Raw genomic sequence first — 27835 nt, forward strand, 5'->3', positions numbered from 1 at the left:
TTTTTAAATAAAAAGCGTGATTCATAAATATAGAGTTTCCAGAACAAAGAAAGTTCAATATATACATATAATAGTTTCATTAAACCACACAATCAATCGTCAGGTGTCTATGTTACAGCTGCGATGAATATACTGTACATGTAGAGCTTAAGAAAGTGCTAAGTTCTTCTAGTGTACATTAAGAAATACACAATTATGTATTAATTGATGACTTCAAACGTATACATCTTCCTTTTATGGACAATGGCAGATAAATTAAACACAACGGGTACATTTAATGTAAACATACATTTGTTATCTGTATGAATCATGATCATATGAAAAGGATAAGAAGGTGGAAGTGATCGTCATTATGATCATGATTATTGACTTTCTATTTTTAAATAGACTGGAAAACACCTACGGTTACATGTCATATGCCTGTATATCCGATATATTTGCCAATATCTAGGTCATCAGTTTTTTGTCATTGAGAGAGTTACCTTTGCAGTTGATACACGTATATATAAAATCGAGTTTTGGAGACATTCTGTCACGTAAGTAACATAATTATGTAAATTTCCTGATGTTAACATGGTTAACAAACTTGCAATATATATATGTAAATGTTTGTTTGTAAATAATATTTAACACACGGTCAATTCCTCGACAAAATATTGTAAGTCATGTAAGTATGGAATTTAATCTATATCATATTCAGTTGACCGGCTTTCATCTTTATCAAGTACTATAATCGGACATTCACATTTTAGGATAAATATATATATATATATATGTATATATTTCATAAGAGAAAAAGATGACTTTTTTTTCATCTAACAGCTTGTGAAAATATTGGGATAGGCGTGGTAGTGGAATCCTCGGAAATTCACTGAAAACCACAATATTTGCAATAACCGGATTCGTGAACTTGACATTGACAGACACGTACGGTAACAAACATACAAATATTATCATCATAATATATATCCATGTGACAATTCGACATTGTTATGATTTTGTTAAGTAATATGAAACGAGTTTCTGACTATGATGATGTTCGGGAAATAATTGAACCATTGTATGCGTACATTTGTAATATACATGATATACTAAACGTACTCATCGGTGCACGATTTGTGCATTTATTACGACAGAATCGACCAAAAATAATGTATTTGGTGATTATATAGATCATAAAAAACAATGAATGCTTAGATAGGCGTGCCCGGCCTCTAAAGGGGCGGGGGGGGGGGGGGGGGGGGGAGGGGCATCAAGAACGATCAATACCGAATCATGGAGCATCGTGTGATAAGTGGGATGCCGGTAGAGAGCGATATTTTTTAATGTATTCCTTGCATTCCTATCCAAAATTCTATCAAAACGGTTATAAAATGAGTTTCTTTGTTAAATCTGAAGAAGTGGCTGGTCTTTTTTAATTTGACAATATCAGTTACGTACATATACATTTTTTGTTTTGTTTTTGTTTTTGTTTTTTTGTTTTTGTTAATCATCATCGTTGATGTTGGGTTTTTCTTTTTCTATGTTTTTTTTTCTTTTGCTTTTGTTTGACTGTTTGATTGATTTTGCGGCTACTAATGACGCAAATAGAACTTTTGCCAAATATTGAACTAGCAAGTTTGTAACTATATATTTTTCTTTAATAGTTTTTTTTTCACAAGATCTTTTCATGAGGTAAACTTCGATAATATTGTTAAATGCGTAAATGCAACTGGGCATAATCTGCACACTGTGTCATTTGTATACGTTGTATAGGAAAATACAAACTACAGGACGTTGAGAATAAAGTTGCTGTATCCTAATAAACAAATACATACAGTATTTAAGAATCCTTCTACTTGCAATCAGGCGGATAAACTATTCAACTAATTTCAATTTGAATGAAAATTATAAGCTAGTAACCTTACATGCTTACTGTTTAAGAAGGAAGTCATCTTCATTTCAATGGATTATTTCCGAACTTAGATAAATTATACTCACAGAATATGAATCACTGGACCGTATAAAAAGTAAACACTATTTCTATTTATAAATGAACAACAAACTTTAAGGTATATACTGATATCGAAAACAAGGAATTTGAAGGTAAATATAATATCTAAGTATACTATATATAACTGATAATTATTCTACGATACACGTTGTCATATGTTATGCTCACCGATATGATTTTTTTCAGACTAAACGATGGAAGAATTCAAAGTTTTTACAGAGGCGCACACTTGTAAGGAAACGTTAAAAGCTTTTGAGAAATTAAGTGTTACACTTGGTTTAGACAATGTACCTCATGGAGAGTTTTTCGATCAGCTTAGTTTTGGATTGTCAAAAAACTGGAAGTTTAAAAGATTCTTGGATCATCTGAAGAATAAGTTTCAAGACACAGAAAAAGGAGAAGCTACAAAAGTAAGTCACTGTCTATCATATTTTCCCCTTCATTTTTGTATATATACGGCATGTGTTTTGCTCATTGTTGAGGTTATATAACGTATATTTCTTCCACCTTACAAAAAATTCCCCTGTAAAGTAGTTATCAACAATGTCATTATTATATGTGTTCCTGTTGGAACTAATATTTTATACCATGTTTTCCGTGAGGAACAAATTCTGTAATAATTGTTCCAAATACAACAAGTACTACAGTTAATTTCTTTAATCTGGATAATAAATAAAGGAACTAATATTTCATGACAAAAGATCGTACGCGACTTGTATTTGCTTACATCTATTTGGTCGGGTTGTTGTCTCTTTGACACATTCCCCATTTCCATTCTCAATTTTAACATTTGGTACTGGTGGATGATCGTCCTATTGTTAATCATATCTCATCTTTTATTGATACTGAATCATGTATAAAATTGAGAATGGAAATGGGGAATGTATCAAAGAAGCAACAACCCGACCATAAAAAAAAACAACAGCAGAAGGTCACCAACAGGTCGTCAATGTAACGAGAAAATCCCGCACCTGGCGGAGGCGTCCTTCAGCTGGCTCATAAACAAATATATACTAGTTCAGTGATAATGAACGCCATACTAACATCCAAATTGTACACAAGAAACTAAAATAAAATAATACAAGACTAACAAAGACCAGAGGCTCCTGACTTGGGACAGGCGCACAAATGCGGTGGTGTTAAACATGTTTATGAGATCTCAACCATCCCCCTATACATCTAGCCAATGTAGAAAAGTAAACGCATAACAATACGTACATTTAAAATTCAATTCAAGAGAAGTCCGAGTCTGATGTCAGAAGATGTAACCAAAGAAAATAAACAAAATGACAATTATACATAAATAACACCAGACTACTAGCAGCTAACTGACACGCCAGCTCCAGACTTCAATTAAACTGATTGAAAGATTATAATTTCATCATATGAATATCAGGCACAATCCTTCCCGTTAGGGGTTAAGTATCATACCATCATAATATATATGAGAAGAACATAACCCGTGTCATTAGTACGGTCAGCATTAGTATGTATGGTCAGAATGAAGATGTTATATCCGCTGCCTCTAGTAGACAGAGAGTATCACCCTCTTTGCACGTTTAAACCATGGAATTACTCTTTAAGGGGTTTATAGGTGGCCTGTTGTAAGGCCAATATACTGTCCTATAAACCCTTATTTTCTAATGGCAGTCAAAATTTCCAGCCATTTATCGGTGTCGATCCCTATTGAATGAACTACCTATACACATTGTATTTATTTTTGATTTCTTCTCGTCTTGAAAAAAAACATGGGATATTTGCCACTGGTCGTTAAGCGGACAACAGATTATCAATCTATATCACTTAAATATTGTTTCAGCAAATAAAACATGTTTATCGTACTTAATCATGCTTTGTTGCAAAGACCGTATTTTTTTTCATCATTCCAAAAAAATCCCCAAATCTCTCTATGTTGTATAGGTAATCCTATTGCATTACTAAATAAATTTTGCTATTATGTATTTTAGATTTTAACCTCAATTTTATGAAAGTAGGTGGAATTTACAATATTTTGAGAAAGAAAACTAATAATTTTATTTTAATCACTATCATTAGAAAATGTGGGTCACTCCCGGAGTAAATATCTAAAATTTACGATTTATTGACATTTATGCATTTTCCAAATGTCTACTATTAAATAGCAAACACACACTATCTGGATTGCTGATATCGCTTTTGTTAAAACAAGGCAGTGGATGAGTATATTGTATTGGAAGATTTATTGACTGAAATGATACACGTTTCAAGTGAATGATTAGACCACTGTCCACTTTGGTCATAATCATGTTGTCTATGAACTCTTTATTGATGAATACCCTGAAGAAAGTGGAGGTGACTTATTAGTGAATAATAGGATTTTGAGTAATAAGATGATATGAAAAATCTAATTTTGAATTCTTAAAATGCATATAATTAAGAAAAAAATGAATTTTATCATGTTTAAACATATAATTTAATAAGCAAAGTTGTCTGACAGCTTCCCTCAGAATAATATAACATAGTATATTAAATATAAGAAGATGTGATACATTAAAGTGTCAATGAAAAAACTCTCCATCCAAGTCACAATGTATAAAAAGTTAACAATTAAAAATCAACGTACGAACTTCAACGTGGAGCGTTTGCATGTATACACCGTAATACCTTGACCTTGTATGTAATTCAGAATTTCTGTCTATGTCTGTCCGGCATCATGTCACTGGAACAAGTATACGTTGTTTATTATTATTTAGTCCCTGGAGGAAAGTTGATTTTGGAGCTTAATTTATTGGTTGCTGTCTTATAATAAATGTTAATCCTAATATTCTTGCATCAATATTCAAAAAGAAATCTTTGAGTTTCAATTTGTAGTATAACATCCGGTATACTACTTTTGCCTTTCTTTATCAGCTACAATCAGTATTTTCTCTTAAACCTTCGAATACGTTGTGTCTGACCGTGCTAGCACGTGTTTAACATGAGTATGCACCACATTTTAGGTACTAATTGTTGGTGCAGGGCCATGTGGACTACGGATAGCCATTGAGACTGCGTTTTTGGGATGTAAAGTTGTTTTGATAGACAAACGTGATGCTTTTACAAGAAACAACGTTCTCCATCTCTGGCCATTTACAGTAACAGATTTGAAGAATATAGGCATAAAACAATTCTTTGGACGGTTTTGTTGTGGAGAACTAGATCATATAAGTAAGTACTGAAATGGAAGCTTTCTTTATATCAATCTGTAACTAAGTATAAATAGAAAAGGATATCAGCTTAACGTTTTAGCTATAACAATTCCTTAACATGAATTAAGTAAAATAAAAATGAGAATAAACAATTTCCTAAAAAATATAATATTACCAAGCTTACTGTTAATTTGTTCAAGAAGAAAGGCGAAATTTACCAGAGGGAATTTCAAACTCATAAGCCGAACAAACAAACAATACCGGTAGTACACAACACACAACATAGAAAACAAAGACTATATAAAAATTATAAGCAACACGAACCGTTCACCCCAAAACTGGCGGTGATTTCAGGTCGATATTTTCGGAAGCTAAAATCAATTACGAAATTGAAGAGCATGGAAACAAAAAATGTTATACGGAACCTGGCTATCGCCATCTACTCCTTGAGTTAATCAAGCTTAACGTTTCGAATGTATTGAACACTGAATATGAAATGAATTACACAGAAAAACGACCTCGTCTGTGCTATTTCATGTCAGCATCTAATGTTGACTACTTGGATGTTGCTTTTATCCTCTGGAACGACACGCCTCTAAGCAGTTGTATGGACCAAGTGGTTGCGAAATAAGATAAATCTTAGAATATTATTGAAAAATCTGTTGATAGGATAAAAATTAAACAAAGAAGGAAGATAGAATAAACCGATCCTGAGAGAAAAATTTTAATATACTAAATTATTTAAAATCTGTTCTTCACAAAATCTTCTCAAACAAAAAGGAACGCAGGGACAATGAAAAGATAAAAAAACCTTAACTACACATCGCTAGATCATTTCACATAAATGGACGTGATCTATGATTTTGTTGTTTTTTGTGGGGTAAAAAAACAAGATGGATGCATATATAATAAATGTGTAAAAACATAATTAAATTTTTAAGAGTTTCTCGTGTGAAACTAAAATAGTCAAATATAGAAAAGACCAACTACATTTGTAACTAGAATAATTTACTTTTAGCATTATGTTTCTTAAAAGTTAGTTCCTTTATTTTCACAATAACTGATTAAACAAGGCTATTATTTATTTGATTTGATTTTTTTTAAATTTCTTGGGACAATCTTTATTAATATATTCATATACTATTCCATTAACACAAATGTGCATGTAAGTAAGTTAACACAAAAGTGAATTCACTCATTAGATTAAAAAAAAACCTGAGTTGTGTCAAATTGTTTGAACGATCATTGTACATGTAGTTATCAATAGAGTCAATGTATTCAGCTGTTCATAAAAACATCATCCATTCCCTAAACCCGACATCTAATATATGAACAGGCTGTAGTAACATTGCGATTAGGTGCCTACATTAAGGGGTCATATTTTATGCGTGTGAGAAGTCTTTACTTTTTTTTTTCTCTGAATTTGATATTTCCTGAAGTGGCAGTATTTTCTTTATTCAGAATGCATGTGAAAATGCTTGATTTCATTAAAAAGTTTTTGAATTTATTTACCGGTTTATAAAATTGAGAATAGAAATGGGGAATGTGTCAAAGAGACAAAAACCCTACCATGGAGGCTGAGCAGACAACAGCCTAAGGCGACCAATGTTTGTAACTCATTCACCCGAAGGTGTGCTTCAGCTGGCATCTGAACAAATATTTAGACTAGTTCGGTGATAATGAACTTCATACTAAACTCTGAATTATACACACGAAACTAAAATTAAAAATCACACAAGACTAAAAAAGGCCAGAGGCTCATGAACGACGGGGTTAAACATGTTATTTTTAGATCTCAACCCTCCCCCTATACCTCCAGCTAGCAAATGTAGAAAAAAGAAACGCACAACAGTACGCACAGTGAAATTCAGTTTTCCGAGTCCAATAGTCTTTTTTACAGGAATTTTTGCTTCCACTATAAAATAGGTCATCTCATGTAAAAAGGTTTTTCTTATGCACCGGTTAATAGTGTTATCAAACAAATTTGGTAATAAAAGTCTAAAGTTTTGTTAATAAAATACAAATTGGGGGATGACATTTTTTGTATTCACAGAAAATAAACTATCCAACAAATCATTTTAAAAGGTTTTAAGGGCATCCTATACAGTTTCTCGATATAATGTCATTTTGAAATATGTTGTAGGCCTTGGCGAGTTATAAGATAAAACGAAAAATAAAACAGGTCACCGTGCTCGTTTTCGAGAAAAACTGAGGCTGAAAATTGGGGGGGGGGGGGGGGGGGATTTGTGCAATTTTGAAAAAAAAAGTATGGCAATGTTATAAAATTTAATGTTATGACTTGAACAGATCACGTTTATTGTAGCGATATTAGCTTTTACCATTTTATTTTTAGTCGACTATTGACGTTAATTCTTAACTACAAAAAGATTTTATCAATTTTTGTAAATCTATATAACACAGTTTGAAATTTAGATACGGAAAATTTAACATTTCAAAACATGTTTATAAGGTCTTAACTAATGATTATTTTGTTATAACATAAAAGGTGTTGCTAGGGCAACACAATGTTTGTGACTTGTGCTTTTATGTTTTATACTTGAATATTATCACACATTACATTTTTTCAGCTTTTGGAATTACCGTTATATATTAATACATGTAATTATTTAGAAATTAATATAACTTTAGCTATGATCTTGTATTGTCTAGGTATCCGTCGCCTTCAGCTGAGTCTACTGAAAATAGCGTTGGTGGTAGGAGTCGAGGTTCATACTAATGTGGAATTTGAAGGCCTAAAATGTCCACAGAAAAATGGCGGTAAACATTCTAATCCATTTTAAATCAATCATTCCATTTATTTTAATAATGACTACTTATATTAAAACGCATTGTGATTTTTGTTCATAATAAATGTAAACGGAAGCAGTGTTTGAACTCCTATTAATGTATTGTTTTGTACATACATATAACATTTATAACGTCTACATGTATTACACAAAATTCAAAATTATAATAACACTATAAATTTGGTGTCTCTGAATTCCTTTTTTGTAGTTACAATCAAACCAAAGGATGTACTTGCATACTTGATACCTTTAAGTTAGATAGATTATTTATCTTACCTTGAAATTAGCTTTTCTTGACGTAAAAGTAAGCCTTAAATTGTTACAGTAACTGTAGATATCATCCGTCCTGTAACTTTTTTATAAACGTAATCTTTCGACGATAGACAACACTAATTGTTCATTTTAACATCAGTTTTCAATGTCACATATTTTTTTCTCTTTAAAAAAAAAAAAAAAGTGAACAGATTTTATTTTCTTAATGTGTCTTATATTGCAGGAACAGGTTGGAAAGCCGTGTGTAAGCCCCACAATCACAAGGTTTCTGATTTTGAATTTGATGTTTTGGTGGCAGCAACGGGAGCTCGTGATGCTCTATGTGGTATGTTAAGAAAACAAAATCAAATACTTGACTTTAAAAATAGTATACAATAATGTTTATATCATTTGTTTTGCCACTTATTCTAATGGAAATGTTGACATTGCATTGCATTGCATTGCATTTGTTTTGTTTTTATTTAGAAAAGGCAGACCAGAGCTTCTATATACTTAATTGGTCAGTGATCGGATATCAATTTTGAAAATGAAAATTAAATAGTAAAAGTAGTGAAAAGTGAGAGGCAAGCATCTATGCATCTATATATATTTTCAGTTTGAAGTTGTTGACAAGGATTTGGTCATGGTTGTGTGTCGTCAACCTCGGCGTGTGCCTTACGTTTGTCTGTACGTTCGTCAGTACTTTACTGGGTATAAAATCAAATGAATTAGTGATGAATTCTTTAAAATTTTGAAGATTTAGATGAAATTTTTATGTCTTAAAATAATCTTGTTTGTTTTTCATGGTGGTCAAATAGCTGTTATACACAATACGTTTGGCGCTTTTGTTTCAAAAAAAGTTGTGAGATTTAATAAATTTAATTACAGGAAATCTTTCTATTTCGTACAATTAATCAAGTTTGCATTCATGATTTTCAAAAAATATGTAAGCAATCAGCAAAATGCAGATTTTCTAAGACTTTCTATATTTAAAGCTCTTCGATATTTTTTTTCTTTGAATATACATATTTACACGGGTATTCATCTAACAAACACTTCAAAACGAAAGTGCGTTTTCTCTGGAATTATAAAGTGTAATTTCAGACGAACTTTTAATGAACGGTAATACTCCTAGATCTATTTGTTTGAATTTTACCAAATTTTTTTTGGAGCTAGAATTTGTCTTAATGATTAAAAATCTTATGATTTAGACATGTTAGATTAGTTATGCTGATTGTTAAAGATCGTCAGGTAACCATTCGGGTTAGAATCATTTGATCTTGTTTACATTTGGATTATATTTGATCCAATCTAAATGACACATTAAGATAATAACAAGAATTCACAAGAATAAAACATACAGCAGTTTTGAAACGTTGGATGCGCCATCTGCATTAAAAGCACAAAGCAAAGAACCCCAATATCATGATAATCTTGAAATACTTCAATAATAGTTATAGCATAATTGTGATAAAAAATACGTACTGTTCTATTTCAGAATACAAACTCCAAAATGAAAATGGAACAGTCACTAAACAGGGTAAATGTTTTAAAATATAACATATGTTTTTGAAATACAAATAAATTATTCAATACATTTACATTGAAAAAAGTAAATAAACAAAAAATACTGAATTCTCAAACACATCAAACGAATGGATAACAACTGTCATATTCCTGACTTGGTACAGGCATTATCTTATGTAGAAAATGTTGGATTGAACCTCGTTTTAAAGCTAGTTAAATATCTAACATCTAACTTGTATTGAAATTACTGCAAATGTACCTCACTAAACGTATATCGGAAAACGTGTTGACACCCCAATAAGTCTACAGGAAAAATCAATTGTTCAATTTCAAAATACTTTTAAGTAATTGTTGTTCTCGATACAATACGAACCAGAATATCCTTGAAATGTCTTTTCTTATATTTTACTGCAAGTATTTCAATATTAAAACCACGAGCATTCATGGAACCTTTGTGAAGTCAATGCGTATTATAACATTCCAATAAGCATGAGAGAAGAGGAACACGACTAGTAGTTATCAAAGGAACCAGAATTATAATTTAATACGCCACACGCGCGTTTCGTCTATATAATACACATCAGTGACGCTCACATCAAAATAGTTATAAACCAAAAAAATACAAAGTTGAAGAACATTGAGGACCTTAAATTCCAAATAGTTGACTCAAATACGGCTAAGGTAATCTATTCCTGGGATAAATAAAGGCAACAGTAGTATAACACTGTTCAAAATTCATCAATCGATAGAGAGTGGTTGCACTTGTCGCATCGTATCTCAAAAACAATTGATGATTATTGCTTTTACATACTTCTTAGTTATATTAATTTAAAGATCTGTATACTTTTTGGTTTTGGTTCAAAATTTTATTTTAGAGATATTGAGTTTTTTTCGGTTAAAAGAGGTGTGTTTTCACATGTGGCACTGTATCTCAAAACAATATATGATTATTGATTAAAACTTTACACACTTTTTAGTTATATAAATCTTAAGATTTGTATTCTTTTTGGTGATAATATGAAATTGTATTTAAGAGTAATTGAGTTTTTTGGTTTAAAAAAATGTGTGTTTTCGCATGTCACGCCATACATCAGAAACTATTTATGATTATTGCATAAAACGACGGGCGTATCATGCGCTCATGGCCTAGCTGTTTATTCTCAACGTCGAAGGCCGTACGGTTGCCAACTTTTAAATATTATATAAATTTTTGATTTTATTTGTTCAGGTTTTGACCGAAAAGAATTTCGAGGAAGACTCTCTATTGCAATTACTGCAAACTTTGTGAACTCAAACACTCCTGTTGAAATGAAGGCAAAAGAGATTGGTGGAGTGTCGTCCCATTTCCACCAACAACTTTTTACAGATCTGAAAACTAAAAAAAAGATTCATCTAGAAAACTTCGTGTATTATAAAGATGAGACTCACTATTTTGTAATGACTGCAACAAAAGCAAGTTTATTGCAGAGACGTGTTTTCAAAGAAGACTTTCCGGATGCTTCACAGTTAATGGAAAGAACGAACATTGATGTGCAATCGTTGTTGGCGTATGCAAAAGATGCTGCAAACTTTTGTACTAACAATGCAATGGCTAATATCAATTTTGCAAAGAACTCACGTGGAGTGGATGATGTTGCCATGTTAGATTTTTCATCAAAATTTGAAGCTGTAAATGCATCACATATCATTGAGAGGAATGGTAAAAAGCTACTGATTGGACTGATTGGTGACAGTCTATTAGAGGTATGTCATATAAGTAAAACTCAACATTTCTGTGTGTTTTTATTTTTAGGTTTTTACCTGTTTACCTTTTCTAGCGTTTGTAGATTATTGTCAGGTATATAACTGTAAACACAATTTATTTGTTGATCATAAATTTGGTTTCGGGTTTGCAGATATTGTGCCTCAAGCACACAGAAACAGACATAAAAAAGGAAAACAACTCTATACAAAAAAGTAAAGTCCCAAAAATACCGAACTAAGAGGAAAATTAAAAACGGAAAGTTCCTTATCAAATGACAAAATCAAAAGCTCAAACACATCAAACGAATTGATAACAATACAAATTAACTGTGTCGGAAGCGAATATCTTTATTTACCTTTTATTGTAAGAAACGATTTAATCAAGCAGATGAAATGCAAAGGACGTATAGGTAGTTGAGAACGTGAGGAGCATTATGAACAAAAGGGAACAAAAAGGATAGCTAAAAACAACTAAGATCAGCTTTGACTGAAGGAGTTGAAACCTTGTTTCTTAATATTATTGTTATCAACGTAGTTGTACTACCGAAATACTGACTACTAAGCTGATGATATCATTTGGGACTAGCAATCCATCAGAAGAAGGCATACATTGTTGATATTATATATTGTTTTGTATTCAACTTGGCATCACTTACTTTACTCAACTTGTTCTCTACAAAGAAATCATATCCACAGTTTCTACTTTTCAGCCTTTTTGGCCACAAGGTACTGGGTGTGCACGTGGATTTCTTGGAGCTTTTGATACAGCATGGATGATCAAGAATTGGAAAAGTATGAACGCGAAACCTCTAGAAATCATAGCTGAGAGAGAATGTGTCTACAAAGTCTTATCACAGACGACACCTAACAATATCAAGAAGAAATACAGTGACTACACTATAGATCCAAAATCAAGGTAAGTTATTGTTACAAGTATGATATCTTTTGATTTTGTTGAACTTCAGTGTTTCTGTTGCACTTCAGTGTTTCTGTTGTTTTGTTGTTTTCCTCTTACAGTTCATGCGTTTCCCTCTGTTTGAGTTTATAACCCGGTTTTGTTTTTAATATCTCGATTGAACTGTTGCCTTTATATATACTTTTGACTATCAAATTTATATAAAGCATTTTGTTGAATGATCATTATGCATACGTTAGTTGGTGACTCCTGTAATAGTTTATCTATTGTCAATGTGTTACATATAGCTATAATGTTGAAGACCAATCGGTGGCCTTGGGATATTTTCTGTCCTATGGTCGGGTTGTTGTCTCTGATACATTCTACATTTTCATCCTCAATGTTGTGGTTTTTTTTGCTTTGTTGTTGAATAAGAAGGGCAATGTATTTAGGGATTCATTGTATATGTATATATACATTAAATATTTAGCAAGATAATGATCTATTTTCTCAGATATCCTTCCATTAACCTGAAAGCTGTTACTGCCCAAAAAGCAAAACAGTTTTATGATGATATGCAAGACGATTATTTTGAAGACGTTGTTTCTCCGGCTAAAAAGATTAAACGAAGTAAGTGGCATTGCATATGTAATTATTTTCAGTTACAGAAAATCTTTCACAGATAGGTATGCTTTCGGAGATACTATGACTTTAGTTAAAGTATTTACGCATCCGAAATTCATGTGCTATGAATTCATTTGTCATTGTTTTAATATTAGATGAATAGTAGGTTTATGACCAAAAAGCTGAGTTGTTCAGGGGGAAATTGTTCTCTTGAAGTCAATCTGTTTTATTGTTGTATGTTTCTTATTGTTTCTTCTCTCATATTTGACATTATGACAATCGTGTATGTATACTTATTTGTAGTTCTGTAAGGCCACAATTAAAATTATTTTGGTTTGCCCAAACCCTAACCAAAGGTTGAGACAGTGGGTAGGTAGGTAGGTAGGTATCAGGTGTTTATGAGTCTTCATGCCTATCTGATTAAAAAAAACTTCTTCAAATCAGGACAATAAAAGAATTTGAGTAGGCAGCTTTTTTCTGGGTAGGTAGGGTTTGGGCAAACAAATCTTTTCTTTATTATGGCCTAACATTATTATCCTTTATTGGTAATGTCTTTTCCAATTTGTTCTTTTTGAATAATTACACCAATTAAAAGAAAACGGAAATTTCCCAAACAATAGTAGATAATGATTTCAACTGTGGGAGGGAAGGGAAAGCAGACCAAACTATGAAAGATAAAAATAGGGAGTCCCTATGTAAACACGGAAATACGTAAATTATGACAGACTTGAAAAAAACTAATGAAATATGTATTCAGGATGGCTCTTTTCAGCAAGGTTTTCTACGTTGGTAGATAATTTTAAAAACATTCGGTAAAAGCGCACCTTTAGTTTTACTTTTTTGGATTGGTTGTAATGATTTTTTCTCATGATTTATATATTCTATTCTTTATGTTTAAGAAGAAACGGTAGTCTGATGTAGTTATCTTCTATCTTATATATACCAAGCTGAAATTTACTAATACGGGCTTTTTTATTTCACTTTTTAGCTGACGAAACAGTGGAATTCAATGATCTACTTCAGTGGTGTCAGAAAGTGCTAAAACAACACACGCATTTTGATATAAAAGATCTGACTACTTCCTGGAGAAGCGGATGTGAAATCGGATGTTTGATCCATGTTTTTCGTCCACATTTAATGTATGATTTAATTACATTGTCATATTAACTTTTCATTTTAATTAGTTATTAAAGGTACCAGGCTTTTAATTTGAAACGTCAGACGAGAGCTTTGTCTACATAAGATTCATTATTATAAAGCAGTTATATTTTATAGAAAATAAACAAGTTTTTTGTCTTCATTTTTGTATAGGAAATAGCAATTTATTTGGACATTTGCATAATAAAAGATTTAAAAAATATCTGGTATCATGATATGACTTTGACTCCTGTTAGCATTATTATATCCCTTATCGCATGTACATATTCCGTTATTATTTTCCTCTAGACAAATAAAGAATTTGGACCCATCAGATCGATTCAAAACTATGGAAATAGTAGTTAACATAGCACAACGAGAACTGGGAATATATCCTGTTATGAAAGTTTCAAAAATGGTGAACTGTTCGTCTGAAAACGAGATAGAAATGGCATTGTATCTTACCCAGTTTCACCAACTGTTTAACGAAGAACATATTCCTGAGAGTATATCTTCTGAGAACAGAGGAAAAAGCAGTAACATGACAGAAACAAATATTGTAAACCCAAGGGAAGGTAGAGTTGAATTGTCAATTGAGAAAGTAAGTAACAATTATATATATATATATTTACAACTCGTCTAAACATCAACCCAACAATGTTAGATCTGTAAATTTGCTTTCGCAAATATTTTGTTCTTCCCTTGCCGGGATTCGAACCCATGCTACTGAGATATCGTGAACCAAATCGCCTGCACTGTAACCGGCGCGCTAAACCACACGACTACCTGGGCTTCATAAAAAAGAAGCTTTTGGTGGCCGGGTGTTACCTTTCCATGTCAGTTTTAATCTAGCGTCGTACTACATATATATATATTCGCATTTCAATTTCCAAGAAAACCGGATGTTTTTAACTATCATGGCTTTCTAGATTCAAACACCTATTACAATAACTGGATCTCATTCAAATTATTGAATGACTTTGAACTAGTCTTTACTGTCAAGACTATCCAACATTGCATAAAAATTAGATAATTTATAGTAGGAACTATTCAAATTTGTTTGTTATTGAAAAGTTGACATGAATATTGAAGCAATAAACCTAGCAAAATAAAAGTGAATGACTTGAAATGAAAACAGTATACATATGACATATCAGACAGTTTAAAACGTTTAACACAGCTTATCATCTAGCGAAAGAAAAAAACCCCGCTTTATTAAATAGAAAGTTTCATACATTGTGTGAGTTTTCTCTGTGGCAACTACAAGTAACTTCTGATAATTAAATGTTTAATTTTTTTCATGAGTTATTAAATATTGAATACTTTGGAAATATACTTGACTGACTGTAGGCAATGTGTTTAAACAAGACTGGGTTTATTACAATGACTATTGATATACTGATTATCTACAAACCGTAAGATCATCTTGCATAATGCACGATGAACCATTGTCGTGAATATAAAGTTATGTTATGTTTAAAACATTTTAATTCAAAATAAAAACGGAAAATGTAATCCTCTAAGAACTACAATTTAGCATGATGAGTATCTTAAGATCATGATGAAGCCATTCATTAAAAAAATTTCTCTTACTGTTTAGATAGTTTTGGTATTCTAAATTCTCAGTTTATCTAAAGCAGATGTTACAAATACTATGTCCAATTACAGGAAGACACTGTTGAAGAAGCTAATGATACTTGCTACATTTGCAATACGGAGTTATTCATGATGGAAAGACTAAGTGTAGAAAGTGTGTTTTGTCATCGCGCTTGTCTAAAATGTGAACGATGTCATTGTGAATTGAATCTCGAAAACTATAGAACACAAACATCATCAAAAGGAAGAGGTAAATTATTTCTAGATGAGATCGTAAATGGTGGTTGGTTAATATATTTTATAGGATTAAAACAGTTTCTTTAAATGCATTTTCTGAATTTATGTTGTGTCTTTAAAAACACCCTTTCCTACAAAGATTTTTTTCTAGGTCAAATATGCTTTAAGTAAACATAATGAGAAAGGTTAGTTTAATGTTTATTAGAGGACAGTAAAAGGACACAGTTACGTCGAACAATGTTAAAATGTCAAAATATCAGTCTTAAAAAAAATAATAGTGTATAATATATAAAGTTTCTTGCATTACTTTTCAATTTTTTTAGTGAGGTTTTTCTGTACAAAGCATGCCGGACCAAAAGCAAAGTTTACACAATCAATCAGGAAGCGTCCATCTCAAGTCTTGGATGTAAGAATTTTAGATTATAGACAAAACATCAACACTATCAATACAGAATTATTATTTCAGGGAACCACTAGATTCGTTCTCCATTTTCTAATACAACATCAGCGAATCCTTCTGACGACAAATATATATATATAAGTTATACTATTTTAGACACACTTCTTTAAATGTTAATGTGATACGCAATACCGAAGTAAGTTGTTTATGCCACGGAAATGTTTAGAAATATAACAAGATGTCTAGTACAGGGAAAAAATAATTAGATGACAAATTGAAAGACAGAAGACTTAATGATGAAATAAGGGATGCAGCTAAAGAAGGTATAAATCAGACATTCGTTGAAACAACAACACTGTCCTTACAAATGTTGCATAGAAAAGTGTTAAATGTGTAATTTAAATTTGGTATGTTTGCATTCAGATAAGTGAATTGTTTTATGACTTTGAATTAACAGCCCGGAATTATTTTATGAACTTTTTCATATGTTTTTATCAAATAAATATGTTTCATGTTTTAACAAAACCGTTCCTGTAATTTTTAAACGCTACGATTCTAAGGCAAAGCATAACAATTTTATCAACCAACATATCACTTACAATGTATTTTCCAGTCAATGAATGAGCCCCAACCGCTTAAGGACAGATCTAACATATCAGACAGCAGGAAAAGAGTACAAAAAAGCGCAGGTACAGTATAAAGTTAACTCATTTGAATTCAAGTTTTAATCAGAAGTTACATGTTGAAATTTTATTTTTTATTTTAATTTGGTTCACGGATCATTTATATTTAGTTATTATTTAGAAAAACATACTGATGTTCTTTTTTTTATAGAAAAACCAAAAATTCCACCAAGGCCAGACTTTTTAGCACGGAGAGTAACATCGGCGTCAATACGAAGAAAAGACTTCTATAATACAGCAGATAATAACAAAGAAGTAGAAACGGAGGATAAAATATTTGAGCATAATTTTGGTGCATCTGTTCGACGCGGAATGGGTACATTTAGCATTAAACTACCAGAAGATGACGAAGATGAAGATGCGAAGTCTTCAAGGTATGTATAGTTGATGTATATTTATAAAGTTCTTGTCATTTGCTCAACAGTGAAATAAAGTTAATAAACATTCATTCTTTTGGACACCATTTTTTTTGTCTTTTTTTTAAAAGCGAGCTGGTTTTCATATTCCTTCAAAAACTCTACAAGGCCTTCACATTTATTTTTCCGTTTTTTTTTTGGTTCTTCATACTTCGATAATCTTATAGCCATGGACAAATTGATAGTTTTATTTCGAATTATGGACACAATTATTCTTTTAAAATTTCCAATTTGGATCTTCCATGGGGGAATCTCAAATAAATAATGACAGTTGACAGGTACGCGTATAACATGTTTATGTAATTTTGGTCACTAATTTTTTTGAATGAATAAATAAACCAGAAAATGAGACAAAGAAGAAAGGTAACACATCTGACTTGGGATTAGTTAGACCCTCAACAGTGTGCAAGATGATTATTTAATTGTCATACATGAAATCTTGTATGATATGATACCTGTAGGTCGCGTTTGTCCACAATGTCATAAGGTAAAATTCACTTACATTTTAGTGAGAGTAGTGATGACGATATAGAAGAAAGACTTGAAGCTACACTAGGACCGAATATTGATAAACATTTGACAATTAGAGATGCTTCACAGTTATGGCAAACATTAAAAAGAGATACAAAGCAACGCAGCATTATAAAGCATTTACAGGATATATCAGATGAAACTGGTAAGAAAAAGCCATGTTTTTAAATATAACACGGAAAAGTATTAGGTCATTTATAATCCCTCAATTAATTTATGTAAATTCGTTTGCAGTTGAATAGAATCTTTTCAGTCTGTGTTCAGTTATTTTAATCTAAAGGCTTACATCAACATCATATTGACTTTTCTGAAAAGCTAATAGACATAACTGATTTGACTGCAAGCAAAGTGTCTGAACAGTACTGAATTAACCGCAGTTGATATTTGTGAAAGTTGAATGAGACTGAAAAAAAGTAACAAGTATATTTGTCAGATTTGTCAGACAATGTTAAGATTAAAGTGACCGTTTCAGACTTAAATTCATTTACTAGTGAAACATATAATGAAAAGATTATTATGATGAGTACACTACAACCGGACAGCTCTTCGTGAATGATCTCTGATGGTCAATGTGAGGTTGTAAACAATAGCCGTGTTACACATGATAGTACATACCCTCTGATAATTCTAATAAGATACATCACATAAGATATGATTGCAAACACATAGTTTTATTATTTTGGTAGACAGTTTGAAGACGATTTCTGTAAACAGTAAAGTACCATTATTTGCTTTATTTTCCGTACGACATACCCCCACCATACATTAATTGGATAAATGAAAGACAGAACTCTATAGTACTAATGTGATATTGATTATAATGCTATGAATCTATTATATAGCATATCTGATACACTAAGTTATTGTAGACGCAACACCGGATCCAAGTCATCAAAAACTAAATATGCGACCAAACAGAAGTGGTAAAGAACGTGAAACAATTCAGGAGGATGAAAACGAGGTAGGATGATCATCATTTTAAAATTATATAGATTTATGGATCAACTGTACTATACATTAAGAAGTGTACCTAAATTATCGTATCTTGCTTTTAATATAACCAAGTAAAAATACAAATTCAAAGACGATACAATTGTTTAACTTCTTCGTATCATTCGAATATATAACAAAATGAATCTAAACAAATACAGTTGTTCAGTTCTCTGTAGCTAAGGTTTTAGAGATATATATGTATACAATTGCCTTTGTTTGTCTCCAAACGAAAAACGAAATTTTCGCATAGAGACTGGATGAATATTCAATGAGACGAAACTCAAGAGTTGACAAAATGAAAACTTTATTGTATATGTTTTGTCAGATGATTGAAATATACAAATTGCACTTTTCTTCGAAAATCTTTTTATCCTTCAGAAGCAACAAGTCTATTTCTAGTGAAAAACATAATCTTTTTCTTGATATACTAGGAATTAGAAAGCACAATCAACGCTGTCTCAGAAACTGACGGGTCTAATATACACCTACGCAATGAAAAACAGTCTACAGAAAACAGAAAATCGAGCAAAAACGAAGAAATGTTAGAAAAAGCTATTAAGGACTTAAACAGAGAATCTAGGGAGTTTGATGATAGGCGGTTTAAATTTTCTGCAACTTGTTATCGACCTAAAAGCAGAGGATTTGAAAAAGGTAACACAAAGAGTATATATTATTTTGTTTGTTTTACAATTGCTAAATCTTTTATAAAAATTTGTTATAACAAGCTTACTAATGAAAAACCCAGTGTTAACAATACCTATATTTGATAGTTACACAACCACCAATCAATTTATACACAAATAAAGATATGAACTTTGAAGAATGTATACCGATGTTTGTTCATATGACAATGGTCCGAGTTTACAGAAGACATTGTGTGACAAATATGTTAACAGCTTCTCCCAGACTCATTATAAAATCTGATTGCATTGTTTTCCATCTTTCTGTATATTTTGTTTTGATTTAATTTCAATATTACAATGCGTAATTGCCTCTTCATGCTCAAGTATGAGCTTTCAACTACCCAACTAAGTTGTAATTTGACGTGTTTTTTTTTATAGAAACTAGCAATTTTTCATATAGAAAACATTATAACATTTGTTTCCAAATAGGTAAATTTCTAAGTAATTGAGTCAGTTTAAAAATCGTTAGAAAATGTTAATTTGGTTTGGAGTTTTATATATACTTTTGAAAAACTTTTTTTTCAAATAATGTCTTTGTTTTTGTTTTCACCAAAAGTAATGATAATTTAATTCAAGACACATGTCACCATTGTTAACAATAACCTTAATGATTAACGCTTGATTTTGAGTGTCAAAAACCAAATGAACGAAACATATTATAAAAGGGCATTACATTACACAAATTGAGATTACATAAAGTACAAATAAAGTGATTTTTTGACAGGTCCTGCAGCAAATCAACTGACTAAAGGTATCCATCGTAGCAGACCACTGGTAAGTACGAATAAATTATATAATTTAGTACATATGTTGTAAATTTTCTAATATATATGTCAAATTATTGTTTCACCCAGACCACAATATATCCTTTTGATTGACCAGTTTTAATAGATAACTAATGCCAGTGTTCTTCAATGATAACATATATTTAAATTGCTGTGACATAAGGTTGTAATGGTGAACAACTGTGAAAGGATAGAAGGACAATGGTATTTCAGAATAAGCTTAATTCAAGGTGGTACCCAACAAGTTTGACTAAAATAGATTTGGCTTGTTTAATTGTCATTGAGTTTTGACAAAATATTTACTTTGACCTGTTTTCAAAACTACGAACATTTCTAGAAATTTTAACCACAAAATTTACAAAAATAAATAGGTTCAACCTGGCTATTAGCAGTTTGACAAACTCTAATTTTGATAGTTGTAAAGCTTGATATTTTCCTCCCTTAAAGTATGTTATTACAACACTCAACTGATGTTTAATACTTAACTCAGTGCTGTACAACTTTGTACTTTTTTCACTTTCGATCTTTTATATTTGGGCGTCACTAGTGAGTCTTGTGTGGACGAGGTGCGTTTTTGGCGTATTGAATTTTAAAGCTGATGCTTATTGTTATCTATTAATCATGTGTTTCTTTGTCTAATACGTTCTACTATTTATTTGTATTGTAGTCCTGTAATATTATGTTGTCATTTCAATGTTATATTTAACATTTCCATTAATGTGCGAGGTTTGGCATGCCACAAAACCAGGTGCAACCCACCATTTTTTCCTTTAAAAACGTCCTTTACCAAGTCAGGAATATGGCCATTGTTATATTATTGGTCATTTCTGTGTGTGTTACATTTTAACGTTGGGTCGTTTTTTTTCTCTTATTTTTTAGTATAAATTCACATTGCGATAAGACGTGTCACGGTAATTGTCTATCCCAATGAATTTGGTTTTGATGTTATATTTGTTATTCTCTTGGGATTTTGTCTAATGCTTGGTCCGTTTTTGTGTGTGTTACATTTAAGTGTTGTGTCGTTGTTCTCCTCTTATATTTAATGCATTGCCCCCGGTTTAAGTTTGCTACCCCGATTTTGTTTTTTGCCTTTATTTAACACTCTTATGTGTTCTGTACCGGATTAATGGGAAGTTATACCCTCAATAAAAGTTGCAATGGTATCGTCTTCAAATTAGTATATATGGGTAATATTTAAAGCAGTTCAGTAAAATAATATAGTTATGATGTCATAAATTATTGTCTCTCTCAGTTTTTATTTTGGTGAAAATAAACATGTTTAAAGCAATTAATCATGTAAACCCAAATGTTGTTTCAAAGTACGTAACAAGAGTAATGCAGTGAACAAAAAAATCAAATTGAAATTAAATTATACAGCGTTAGAGGGCAAAGTTCCAGTATATAAAATAGCTATATAAATAAACACATATAAGCAGCATAATACAATCAGAAATTAATAAACAAAATAGCAGTAACACACACTATTTTCTTAGTTGAAGCGATCCGACTCTGATCAGACGGAAGTAAGGCATGCTCAGCGTGTTCAACTTGCTGCCAGGAAGCTTGCGATACAAAGGCAGCAAAACAAACTATTCATGGCTCAGGAGATCAAACGGCAACTAGAAGAAGCAGAAGTAGAACTTTGTGACGTAGAACAACAAGGAGTTGAAATAGAAAAGCAACTGAAAGAAAACACTGAAAGTAAGCAAACAGTTGAAAGTCTAAATTTTGATTTATCACTTCCTGTTTACCGAATATTTAATTTATTTTTACACATAAATACAATTCATGCCATTTTGTTTATTCATCAGGAAAAAGCAGGATGTTCTTGAATTTTGGTACCAAGTTTTATGTATGCATATTATAACGTGTGATATGTTTTCATAATCGTCATCACTCATCTGCTTTCCCTTCCGGAGCACCTGAGATCACCCCTAGTATTTGGTGGGGTTCGTGTCGCTTATTTTTTAGTTTTCTATATTGTGTCATGTGTGCTATTGTTTTTCTGTTTTTTTTTAATTTATTTTAAGCCTTGGTGTTTTAGTTTATTTTTGATGTATGAATTTGACTGTCCCTCTGGTATCTTTCACCCCTCTCTTCTACTATCGTGGTTTACAAGGCATTTGATCGAAAGAAACACTACTAGAATTAACATGAATAAAGCTTACAATACTATTGTAGACTCATTGTGCTGTTAACTGCTCTTCGTTGGGGTACTAGACTTTTTGACATATTCCCTATTTCCATTTGAATTTTATCTCTTGGTCATAACACAGATTGTAATATTTCAGTATTGGAAGAGAATAAACAAACTTTACGACGACAGCTGTGTTCATTGTACACTCGGCGACAAAAATTATTACAGTATGAAGCCGAATTACAATCAGCTAAGTATGTGAATATATTTGATGAATTTAAAATAAAATATTATATTTGATTTGCCACACTTATAAAAGTACATAAACGCATTTATCGGTAGTTTGTGTATTTTTGCTTTGATCTTTATTTGTGATAATTTTTCATATCATGCTACTCTCTTGAGATGGAACATTATCACTAGAAATTAAGGAGGCACGTTGCGTTGCTAATGAAATTGACAATAAATTGAAACCTTGTCATAGGTAAAATAACAATAAACAGGTAATCGGTCATCTCAACTCAATTGCTTTTATCGCTTTCGCCGTACCGGCTTAAGCGTGAAAACCGGTATCGTTGAGATGATCAACGATAATCTATAATTATTTGTTTCTTGAGCTCACAGGTAAACTTGAACTACATCAAACTCAAGACACTGACCGTTCAGGTCCAACATTTTTTTTTCTGTACAGACCTAAAAAGCATTGCTATTCCTTTGGCTTTATACCTATTGAACAATTGTGCAAAATATTTCAAATTTGCTTCCACTAAATTTTAAAGTTTAGAAAACTATTATACTATCTTAAATCTAGATAAAACATAAGATGCATTCAGATTTTGCAGTTAAAGTCATTACAGCATCTCATGATCAGATACATACATCATGTTATATTATTTAAGTTGAGTATTTAGTATTATATTTGCAGCGATCAATTTTTGCCACCAACTCGAAAAGAAGAAATTAGTGAAATAAGTCCGCGTAATAGCTCTAGCGAGGAAGAAGAATACGTTATTGTTGAAAAGTCTGAATCTCAAGCGTTTGGAATTGACAATGTCACAAAGAAGGCAAGTGACGAGGCAGTCGAAACAGACAAAATGTTTGACATGCAAAATCCCTCGGAAATAGTAAATGACGTCAACGAAGTGGCTCCAAAATTTATCTCAACTGATGTAAAATCCACGCCTAATATCGCATTCGACGGAAGTCAATCCGAAGTTACTGGTGGAGATATTTTGTCTGCTGAAATTGAAAGTATGAAATCAATCAATCAAATAATAAATTCAAACACAAGCCAAATACCCTTTATGAATAAGAAATAAATGTGGCAAACAATGGGGAACAATGATAGATTTCTTGCATTAATGTTTCACACTTCAATATAAGAAAATATTCTCATTTCTTTTTCAACTTGTAAGTTTATAATAAAAAAATATTTGCTTTTGATTTCTTTTTCTCACTGAATACTGAAATGATAAATGACAGAATAATAACTCTAAAACATCTATGATTTTATTTAATATGTTAAGGTTTTTCTACATCCTTGGTTTCATTTTCAAGTGAACATTTCAGATGAATGTTAATCAACCAAAGCGTTTTTGGTGCAGCAAGTTTAAAATATTTTTTTTATTTTCTTGCTCTTTCAGTCTCATAAATATATGTTTTAATTACTTATTAGTTAACATAATCATTGTTGCTGCCTCTTAAGACATATTTTTGTGTACCTGTGTATTTATTTATTATGTTTTCAGAACTTACATTTGTTGATGAATATACAACTGGAACGCAGAATTGGGAATGTCCGTTCTGTACACTTTATAATGACGACACAAACAGCTTTTGTGATGCTTGTGAAGGTAAGACTATTTAACACGTATATTTATGAGATTTCAACTATTGTTGGTTTTCATTGTATAAACAACTGTACCATAAAACCCCAACTTGATTGAAAAGATACAAGGTGTCCACCCGTACTGCTGATGATTGCTCCTGTACTCATCATGTCAAAGACAAACAGATAAAAAAAAAGATTGCTTAGTTTGTCAATTTCATTTCCAGCTATATTGGTTTTGACCTTTCCCTAAACAATATACATTTTAGTGAGTGAATCTCATGTATGCCAATCAACGTGATATTGAGGACTTTACCGTAACTAGAGAGGTCTGTTTCGAATTTTGATAATTTTTCGATATTGACACAGATGGAAAACTTCAAAATAGAGTATAAGAAAGTCGTGATGATTTCATACTTTCTTTGTCACCTTCCAATTGCTCAACTGAAACACATAATCTACCAAATCATATGTCTTTCACATATCAATTGACGTGTAAAGCACGTGAATGTTCTCACATGCATTATGCATTAATTTCATTAATAGGGTGTGATCCTCAAACAATAACTGATCGTCTCATTTCGACTATGAAGAATTTTACATGGTAGGTGATATATGCAAAACCACCAGAGGAATACAAAATTAGAGACGGCTAATCTGTATAAGACGAACATAATATCATCCTGTTTAACTATTTGTATTTCCTCATTTTATCCTATCTTATAATTTAATATGATCGAAGACGTTTGTTGAACTTTGATTGGCAAATATCTTGATATCAAATAGTTGAAAAATGATAAGGTTTTGATTACAAAAACAATCGGTTACGTTGTTAGTTATTTCAGCTTATTTTGTATTTATAGCTTGGAAATGTAGCATGTGTACCTATGTGAACGACACCAGGAAAAAGAAATGTGAAATGTGCTACAACAATAAACCACAACATGATGTTCACCACAATGAAATTCGTGAATCAGATGCTTAGTGTTTCTTTACCTAATGTCATTATACAAGATGCGTCATAGCGAACCGATAAGCATCATTTGTGTGTCGGACTAACATATCTGTATTTATATGACGAATCATTTGTGTATAGGTTTTGTCAAAGTTATGTGAAGTTATGTGACGAGTAGTCAATCATTTGTATCACTACAGTTGTCTTTCTTATATCAATAAAAATGCATTAACCTTCTTTATTATCCGCCTTCGTAAATCTTTGGGATCATTTCTATCAAGTGCCAGGATAATTGTTGTTATTCACAGAAGGTGTTCAATTAATACAAATGCAGCTCATGTTTTGGCCCTGATAAATGGCGAATCATTTGATTTCCCCGTATGTTTTCGATTTGTAGGACCACCACCAATTTGTATGAATACAAACGAAACTTGAATCAGCAAAAAAAAAAATAAAAAAAAATAAGTGTATCGGTCAATCTAATGAACTCGTAATAATGACCATGAAATTTCGATTTCAATTCTGTTATTCATGTTTCGGTTGGAATTGATTTTATATAGTGAGCACAACTTTTAAACTTTCAACATACTAATATCTTGAAGAGAAATTCAATATTTTGTGTGATGCCTTTTTTACTTTGAGGTAATGTATGTAGTCTCATCCATAAGGGTACAAAAGCATACCCGCCAGTAGTGGTACACAATTCGTTCCCATTTTAATTTAGACTGTCTTGGGATATATCACTCCACTAAACTTAGCAAATACGTTGTCTATCATTTTGATATTATTTTATGCGGTGTATTTTGAATGTGGAAGTTATTGACGTTCTTCAAATAGTGTTATGTTCCATGACCTTCAACACGTTTTTTTAAAATCTTCTTTCCCATATTTGTAAACATAACCTGTTTTTTGAGACAATGTAGTAAATTTTTTAATTGAGCAATGAAATAGTAGAGTAATTCATAAGAACATTCAAAGGTTTGATTAACTGCAATATTGTGAAGTTATAAGATTGCAATATGAGATATTTGAGTAGATCTTTAGAATTTGAAATAATTCACATGCAATTGACACCGCTGGTTTATCAAATAGTATAAATCCACACTTGATTAATTGTCATAATTTGGAATTATAATCAAGCGTTTTGTCATCTGATATTATAAATACTTCAACGAAGGATTTATCATTCCTCTGATCTATTTATATAATGGACATGAACGTTAAGGTATTTTGTGGTAAAGAAATATCGAATCATGAACATATAAAATAAATAAAGAACTCCAAGATAACTTCCTAAAGTGGAAGTCCATAAAAACTCTCAGAATCAAATGAGTAGAATATATCACTATCAATTAACGGGACAAATGGGAAACAGCTGTCATATTCCAGACTTCATAGAAGCATTTTCCAAATGAAATGCTGGTTTAAACCTGGTTCAAAAAGTAACTGAACCTTCCACTAGTATGAACCTTGGTTTAAAAAGAGGGACCAAAGATACCAGAGGGACATTCAAACTCATCAATCGAAAATAAATTGACAACACTATGGCTTAAAATGAAAAAAGGACAAACAGACAATCAATAGTACACATGACACAACATAGAAAACTAAAGAATAAGCAACACAAACCCCACAAAAAACTAGAGGTGATCTCAGGTGTTCCGGATTGGTAAACAGATTCTGCTTCAAATGAGTAAAGTAATAGAAAACTTAGTGAGCAAAACAAAAAAACATTAAGCGTGTGTCATATAAAAATTATGGTAGTTTCAAGAAAAAGGAATTTACAAAAATCGATTCAAAACTTTCAAACAAAAAGTTCTTTGCCTTTTAGGGAAATATGCGAGTGCCGCAACATTTATCGACCAGGTGAGGGACTAGAATACGAGAATTAGAAACGAATCTCAATCGATTTCTAATATTGAATACAATATAATCTTACAATTAACATGTTAGTAAAAGAATTGCAAAAGTGCTTCATCAGCAAATTAAGTACGCTGACATTTTTTGGAAAAAGTACTTTTTAGCAGTGTCTCTATAACAGCCGCATTTAACGTCTGTAACAGATGTATTTCATATTTTTGCGGCAACGGTAGGTTGTTCAAATCTCATAAATTCATTGAGAAGATACAATTCAAGGTGAAACAAAGGAAAAGATGCGGGAATTTTAAAGCATCTAAATAATCCTTGTTGAGTCGATAGTGTAAGTGTTGCATGTTATGCATGCGTATTCTGTCATGTGAATGTACAATCATTCAACATGGCATAATAAGGATGACATGGAGATGGATTCACATTATTCGTCGTTTAGAGTCCTTTTTATATCTTACTATGCGGTATGAGTTTTGCCCCATGTTGAAGGCCATAAGGTGATCTACAGTTCTCAATTTCTGTATCATCTGGTCTCCTGTGAAGAGCTACCCCATTGGCATCATATCATATCTTCCCT

At 31.6% G+C, this 27835-nt stretch overlaps 2 protein-coding genes across 3 annotated transcripts in view; one reads left to right on the forward strand and one right to left on the reverse strand.

Annotated features, from left to right (window-relative positions):
• The window catches only part of LOC134720956 (arrestin domain-containing protein 17-like), a 78786-nt gene extending 76834 nt beyond the window's left edge, over positions 1-1952 (reverse strand). Inside the window, exon 1 of the mRNA XM_063583575.1 lies at positions 1908-1952. The gene's annotated coding sequence lies outside the window, so the exon portion shown is untranslated. The remainder of the gene's footprint in view (positions 1-1907) is intronic.
• Positions 367-25626, forward strand: LOC134720955 (F-actin-monooxygenase mical1-like). 2 transcript variants are annotated; one of them, XM_063583571.1, is made up of 22 exons: positions 367-536; positions 2180-2403; positions 4972-5179; positions 7831-7938; positions 10975-11489; positions 12200-12405; positions 12899-13014; positions 13997-14147; positions 14455-14746; positions 15814-15991; positions 16302-16384; positions 16992-17067; positions 17213-17435; positions 17987-18153; positions 18878-18969; positions 19433-19652; positions 20409-20458; positions 21963-22170; positions 22761-22860; positions 23532-23857; positions 24355-24459; positions 25298-25626. In XM_063583571.1, the coding sequence occupies exons 2-22, from the start codon at positions 2188-2190 to the stop codon at positions 25417-25419; spliced, it is 3762 nt and encodes a 1253-aa protein (XP_063439641.1). In that variant the 5' UTR covers positions 367-536; positions 2180-2187; the 3' UTR covers positions 25420-25626. The 2 variants fall into 2 exon arrangements, with proteins under 2 accessions (XP_063439641.1, XP_063439642.1); XM_063583572.1 differs by lacking the exon at positions 367-536 and adding an exon at positions 1966-2085.
• Positions 25627-27835: the final 2209 nt, after the last annotated feature.

This window comes from Mytilus trossulus, chromosome 6, assembly GCF_036588685.1.
Source record: "Mytilus trossulus isolate FHL-02 chromosome 6, PNRI_Mtr1.1.1.hap1, whole genome shotgun sequence".
Taxonomy (NCBI): Eukaryota; Metazoa; Mollusca; class Bivalvia; order Mytilida; family Mytilidae; genus Mytilus; species Mytilus trossulus.